At 50.7% G+C, this 6905-nt stretch overlaps 2 protein-coding genes across 2 annotated transcripts; both read left to right on the top strand.

Moving 5' to 3' along the window:
* Positions 1–151: 151 nt before the first annotated feature.
* On the top strand, positions 152–1039 carry EMH_0049390 (uncharacterized protein; the record flags this gene model as incomplete). The annotated part of the gene is made up of 4 exons (XM_013496527.1): positions 152–176; positions 396–508; positions 650–790; positions 1004–1039. The coding sequence occupies 4 exons, from the start codon at positions 152–154 to the stop codon at positions 1037–1039; spliced, it is 315 nt and encodes a 104-aa protein (XP_013351981.1).
* A 2516-nt stretch (positions 1040–3555) lies between these two features.
* Positions 3556–4157, top strand: EMH_0049380 (uncharacterized protein; the record flags this gene model as incomplete). Its single annotated transcript, XM_013496526.1, has 2 exons — positions 3556–3879; positions 4050–4157. 2 exons carry the CDS (start codon positions 3556–3558, stop codon positions 4155–4157), a joined length of 432 nt encoding a protein of 143 aa, XP_013351980.1.
* Between the last annotated feature and the right edge of the window lie 2748 nt (positions 4158–6905).

Here is a 6905-nt window from a genome sequence, read left to right as displayed (position 1 = left end):
GCGATGTTTTTGTCCAACGCCCGATCCTCCACCTTCTCTGCCCTCGTGGCTTTCATGCGCAGCAGCGGTATCTTATGAAGCACGAAACAGTTGAATCTTTTTCTATGAGTGTTTGAGTCAGTACATATGTTCTGCATTGGTAGTGTTTCGTATGTTTGCATGTGGTAGTCGCCGTAGTGGGCTCGGCCCCCACTTGCATTGCAGTCTGCCGCTATAGTGCAGGAAGAGTCAGAGCAGGAGAAACCCGGGTCCAGTTCGTTAGCAGCTGCAGCAAGTGCAGCAGCTGTATACAGTGCAGTAGCTGCAGGTAGTGCAGCAACCCCTGACCCTGCAACAAGCGCAGCAGCAGCAGCAACTGGAGCAGCAGTGGCAGCTGAGATGCGTGTACACTTCAGGCGATGCGGGCGGCGCCTGCTTCACAGACGAGGATATATCTCAGTTGGTGGCCACCCTGGAGTGTGAAGACAAAGTTGCGCGAATTCGTACAGGAACGGAAACAACCTTTGTCGTAAGTCGACTCTGCTGCTGCTGCTGTTGCTGCTGTTGGTGAAGATGCTTGTGCTGCTGAGTAAAGGGTTTCTCCCTGGGGAGTAGCGGGGCCGCTAGGTGTTAGTAAGAGTATCACTGTTGCTGTGTGGTGTGCGCGCAGTGGAACCAAAGCGAAAACCTGCGGCTGCTCGACAGCGTTCCATGTATCGGCTGCCCTCTCGTGGAGGACTGCAGCGCAAATGGAAAAATTAATCCTCGAGAATGCACCTACCTCTCTCACTGGCTTGGACTGGATGTAGACGTAAGGGTTTGGCGTTCCGAATCGATAGCTTAGAGTTTAGTGTTCAGTTGGCAGCTTGGGGCCAAGGGTTTAGCCTCATGGGGTTAGGGTTTAGGCTGCACAGCACTGCAGCCGCTGCACCGGTGTTACCTTAGTGCGGGATGCAGATGCTCCTATGGGTGTGGGTTTAGATTTTAGCAAAAAGTTTGGCTGCTGCTGTGTTGTACTGTTCAGATGGAGGTGCAGGGCGAGGAGGAGGCTGATGCATAGCGCAAGGCGTGCAGCCCTGCTAGCTTGTATTGGCCTTTTAGGGTTGGTTGTTTGTGGTATGGGGAGATGGGGTAGACCCAATGGCATGTTCAACGAGCCCACGAATTTCTCTCCGCTTTGTGTTGCGTTTCGTTCCTTTTCTGCAACTCTGGAATTAACTTCTGGACCGAAGACGTGTAGATAAGCTGTGCAAAAACCAAACAAGCTCTACTTTTTGGCTTAATTGGTGTTCCATGTACGTTGGCCGCTTGCCTAATGGAACCCACTAACAACCACGGATAGCAGCACAGTCGTAGCGGGGGAGCTCTCAAGCGGTGATGTGGGCAGACCACAGCTTCCACTATTCTCCGCAGTCTTCCCTCAAACACTGCCCCTCCACGCTATTTTATATTTACACAAAATACCCCGACGCTTCCTTATTTTTAAGCGGAGTACTACGTGTATAGTCAAGATGTTTTCGATCCCCCTGTTTACGGTTAGATTGCTAGAGAAAAAGCAGCGTATGATTCGGGTCTCGCTATACGCTGGGGATTAGCTCTTCACGTATCTTCGCGGGGGTGCAGACACTCTCCTGCTGCTGCAAATTGCAACGTCCACTGTACTGCTGGCACTGCAGCCACCTTGGAGTGGGACAGATAGCTAAATATTTCTTCAGTTGGAGATAATCTTCGAGGAATCCAAGCAGCCACTTGGGGATAGCATACTCAGTAGAGGTATCAATGCGGTTCCAGAGGGCCCAGCATTCTGAAATTCGACTTAAGAATCCCGACTTGCTCATGGAAGCAGGGTAAGTTTAACTTCAACAGAATAATCGGAGTGACGAAAGCTAGCAAGACTGATGCCGATGCGCTCAGGGAACTCTCACCCCGCACTAATGTGTCACGCTGGTTCCGGCTGCCCGAAAGATGGCCCGGGGGACCGCTTGATGCATCTGATGTGGAGTGTTCTTCTGTGTCTCCAACAGCCGACTAGGCAAAAACGAGCTTGTTGAGGAGACTCTGCAACGCTGAAAGGCCACATTTGTGCTGGAACCACTTTCGAAAGCAACAATAGTCTTGATCGCGGGACCAGTTTCATCTACGATCTGTTGTGCTGTTGTTGTTTTTGTGCCTTCTGCATTGAACGCCATTATGTTCTTTGTTATTAATTGTTTGCTTTTTTCTGAGCTGTACATGGAAATGACAGTTAAGGATGCCAAATACCTTAGATACAGAATCGCAAGAGATATTTGCTTTCAGAAAAATTCCACAGATGAACCAGGAAATGTGTTGCCGTTGGTTGACTTAGAAGGCTGCTATCATGTCGCATGCATCGACCATTCGCCAACCGAGCAGTAAAGTCTTTAAATATTTGTGTGCAAGTGTAAATTACTGCCTCCACGCCATCAGCGTGCGGGGCCTTTGCCTGGCTCGCTGTTAACCACGGAGCTTGCTTTGCACGTTCACCGGAGGCCTGCAAGCTGCGTACCACAGAGTGAGAGTGAATTTTATGCCTGACGTAGAAGAATAATAAGGGTACTTCAGAAAAAGAAGTCGTCGTTATCCGCAAACTAGGAGCCGAGTAAATCTGTGCGTCATTGCAACAGATATATTCGTCCCCACTCCCCGTATTTGCCGCTTGCAACTATCGTCATTGTCCACTCTTCTTAAATGAACTAACTTATTACTAGAGTTATTGACAATTAACTCTCAGGTAGTGACCTAAACCTACTCCGGAGCTCGTTGAGACTGTCGCTGCTCCGGCCGGCCAGGAAAGCCAGCTTAAAGCCCTCCAGGCTAGAGTTGCTCACGTGTGTACATAAATCGGCTCAAACCGTTGACTGTATATCTGGTAATCTCATGAGGTACTTTTATTAGCTACTGCAGACACCGTGCCGCAAGGTGACCCCCGCACCGAGAGTGCTTAGGCTCAAGTATCCCTGGGTCGCAGCTCCGCCATATGCTTACTTAGGAGCTCTTCAAAAAATACGTAGATAGAATTTAGAAATGCTGAGACACATTGTGGAGTACGATAAGCTGTAACTGTTCAACTCGACCGCCGTTCGCATTGCGCCGGCAACTGCGATGGTGGTCCACTACTGGTATCTTCAGTCCATGAAAGAGTAGCAAACCAAAGAAGGGAGATTGGTAGATTCAGCTTCACTCCATTTCCTAGACTACAAAAGCGCCGGCACAACAGGGCGCTAACGATGTGCAGACGGGGGACGTGCAGGCAAGAGATCACTACTCACGAAGCCGCAAGGAAAGTACTCTACACAGTTGCCATACTTTTGTTTTGGTTAAAACTATAATGCTAATACAATTATACAGTGTGGGACTCTGCAGAATCGACTTGCCTGCCCCACACCGAGTCCCGTCGAGCAGCGACGTGAAGCTGAGTCCGTCGCTGACCATCGGTTTCGATGGGTAGGTGTTGGTGATTGATCCTGAAAGTGCGTTGGTAAGCATTGAGAAACGTTGAAAATTTTGAAGTTTCTACGAATACTGGGAGTGATATTTTGGTTGTAAAGTCCGAAAATGCGCAAAGTTCAACTTTTCTTACCGCTTTCCGCGGTGCTGTTGACCACCGTTCTCGCTGCGAACGGCTCAAATGAAACAGCAGACGTTTCAGTCCAAACCGTTTATCCTGATAACCAGAATGATGAAGCAACTTTGGATTCCAAGGGTGGCAATACCCCCGCGGACACGCGTAGGCGCGACGCGGCTGCCCTACTCCTCCTCACAGCTGTGGTAGCTGGTGTCTTCTTCGCTGTACAGACCTTCACGGCATCCAAACCCACGAAGCCGAGTGTTACTGAAGTCCCTTTGGAGCGCCCTCATGTACCAGAGGAGGAAGTCCCTGTAAGCAAGTGTTCGTCAGCGGGGAGACGCGCGAGGAGCATTCTGCGTAGCACGCGGGCATCTCTTCAGTAGCAGAAGAGCGTGAAGCATTGTTGAGTTGGGCCCTGTGTATAAGGTTGACTGGTAGGAGTTTGGCGACACTGTACTTGCTGCTGTGAGGAGCACCGCAGCTGGTGAACCAGTTGTCCTTGAGCATGCTTCCATGTCGTGACAACATCCTGAGGAGAATGCTCATGTCTTTTCTAGACGAGTGCAAGATTTCCGGCGGCTGCAGGTGATTATACTTAAGGCGATGCCTGCCATTCACAGAAGCTTTGTTTAGCCATGCAACTTAGTGTAAAACGAGACGGACTGTAGGCTACGCCAGTGATGAACCAGAGAACTCCGGACGACTCAGGGAATTGTGCATTTTGGAAATTTAGGAGCACTGTAGGAATGCCACCGAGGTGGCCGTCATTAACAGTGTGCACATTCTGTGCAAGACCGTGGCAGCTAGTCCCTACAAGTAGTTCAGGGCATGCGACGGGGGCGTTGGATAGGAGGAGGGTTTTTCAGTCAAAGGTAACGACGGCGTAGTCGTTTAGCCCCGTGGTGCCACTCGTTGGGAGCAGGGAGACCCATTGCAGCTGTGTACGGCCAAGTAGTTGAGTGTGCACTGCTTATCTGCGGACCAGGCATGCAGTAAGATCAGTGGGGGGCCTAATGTGCAGCAAGTACGTCAGGAGCCGCTTATGGTACGGCCGCGACCGGCTGCGGCGTTAGTAGGCGTAGGAGGCAAGGTAGGCTCCGGCCAGCATCAGCGTACAGTTGTGAATTGTCTCATGCTACCTGCATGATACGCTCTTATTTCAGAAGACTTCGTCCTGAATGTATATGCGAAGGGCTGCACCCAATGCGTTAAGCAGCCTCTCTTGGCAGCCATCACACATGGGGGGCAGGCGGTTGAGCCAACAAGTGCAATATGAATGCCACATGATTTCTCTTGTGTCACTTACTCCGGAGTCTGTGGCTTGAGTGGCGGACGTACACACTCTGTCCCGCACTGTATACATATGCTTAAATTAGTGAGCACGGAAAGGGAGTTTTTTTTTCAAAGCCAGTATGTAGCTTTTTGTTGAGGCAAGCTGACGAGGGACGAAGCACGGGACTGGTCGGAGTGTCTTTCCGGGCTAGCCCAGTCCTAGTCAGAGTACTAGCTCATGGCTGCGCCCGATATTAGTGGGATTGTGGAGCTAGAGATCGTTTCGTCTGGTTATCACGGGGGCAGACGGTGCGGTGCATTTTTTAGATGGGCCGGCAACTCGGCAATGCAGCAAAGCAGGCATTGCTGCTGTGGCTGGGCGGTGTTCCTGTCCATAGTCCCGGCTTACTGGCTGTGTAACACAAGCATAGTATGGGGTAGATCGCTGGTGTCTCCCTATGTTCTTTAGTGTGCCACCACACACAGTAGATATGCAGTTCTTAGTGGGGACCGGAGGCTGCTGACAGTTTGACCTGCGTGCCGTCCCGAACCACCGTTGTGCCAGACGTAGAGCAGGATGCAGCCGAACGGCAGCGAGTGGAGGTGCATTCTATAGTGGCAGAGTGGAGCAGGGAGCAACACCTCGAATGCCTAGGTAATTATGACTGGAGCTACTTTTTCTGAAGTGCAGTGTTGGACGGCTTGCCTGGGGTGGGCTTAGTTGCCTTCAGGCAACGCGGCCATGGAATATGTGCGCGAAGATGTTTTCGCATACCCGTGCTTTATTATTAGCTAGGCATTGCTTGAGAATGCGGTGAACGAACACTGGTGATGTATGCATCGTGTTGCTGGAAATGTTGCTCACACATTGCAGGCTGGCGCTTTGTGAACGAACGAAACAGGAAATCCGAAAGGCATACGCATCACAGGAAGTTAGTCCATATCTTGAAAATACTAGCTAGTGTAGGATTGCTTGAGGAAAGGCGTTACGCTGTGGCCATTGGGGCACTCGTGTTGAGCGGTAGTGCAGCTGACGCGTTTCAGACGAATCAGTGCGGAGAAAGAGGCAGTGGTGCATATAATAGCCGAGCAAGGACTTTCGGTGATCATTGTGTTCTGCAGGAAGTTCGTCTCATGCGCTGACGTAAACATTCTTGAAGGAGTGCACTTGCTTTGCATTCTTGAAGAACTGTACTTGCTATGCACCAGGAAAGGCAGGAGCAGAGCTCGTTGATGCATATTGGTACTGAGTCGTTTGGTAAGTGCTGATAGCTCCAGCATATATATGAAGGGAAAAACAGTGGACAGCAACAAAATGGTGTATACTAGCCAACCTGGTATCCGTGGGGATGGCTTCATTTGCAGGAAGTTAGTCTCATATGGCGGAAGGGAGAGCTGCGGCAAAGTATGCTCCTAGTAGTTACATGAGGGAAAGCAGGAGCTGTTCGGCGTGTGTAGACAGGGTGTGCTAGGCCCGCGAGTGTTCTCTAGCTTTGCCCAACAGAGTAGCGGCGTGGGAGGCAGTAGTGCGTATGCTAACAAGGTAGCTATCCCTGCAGCTTGCTGAGTCTACAGGAAGTTCGTCACATACCTGAGAGGTGATATTTGCAATGTTTGCTGAGGCACATTTGTGGAGGATTGTGGCTTCGGCAGTTGTGGAAGACATTGTATGCTCCGGTAGATGCCGGTGGTTCACGCTCGTACGAGGGTTGATGGATTCAGCGTGCGTTTACCATGTTGTGTAGTAGACAATGCTACATCCTTCGTGCCAGTGGATGTTAGGAAGTATTGCGGGTTACAGAAGGAACAGGTTAGAGCTCCAGCACCAACAGCATCGCATGGTAGTGTTCGTTGCTTGGTGCTCAGACTAAGTTGCGGATGTGAAGGCGGAGTTTGCCGAGGACCAAAGCCTGTACGTTCCCTCCGTTGGGATAAATCGAGCCCACGACTGACAGCGAGAAACATGTGGGACACCGTGGCTGACGTTGATTGGCTCAGGGGTGCCATTCTGTAGTGGCTGTAGGCTTTAGCGTATGTTGCAATACTTAGGATGAAATGCAACAAA

The sequence above is a fragment of the Eimeria mitis genome, genomic scaffold, assembly GCF_000499745.2.
Source record: "Eimeria mitis Houghton genomic scaffold, Emh_scaff2150, whole genome shotgun sequence".
Taxonomy (NCBI): domain Eukaryota; phylum Apicomplexa; class Conoidasida; order Eucoccidiorida; family Eimeriidae; genus Eimeria; species Eimeria mitis.
This window is presented reverse-complemented; position numbering and strand designations above follow the sequence as displayed.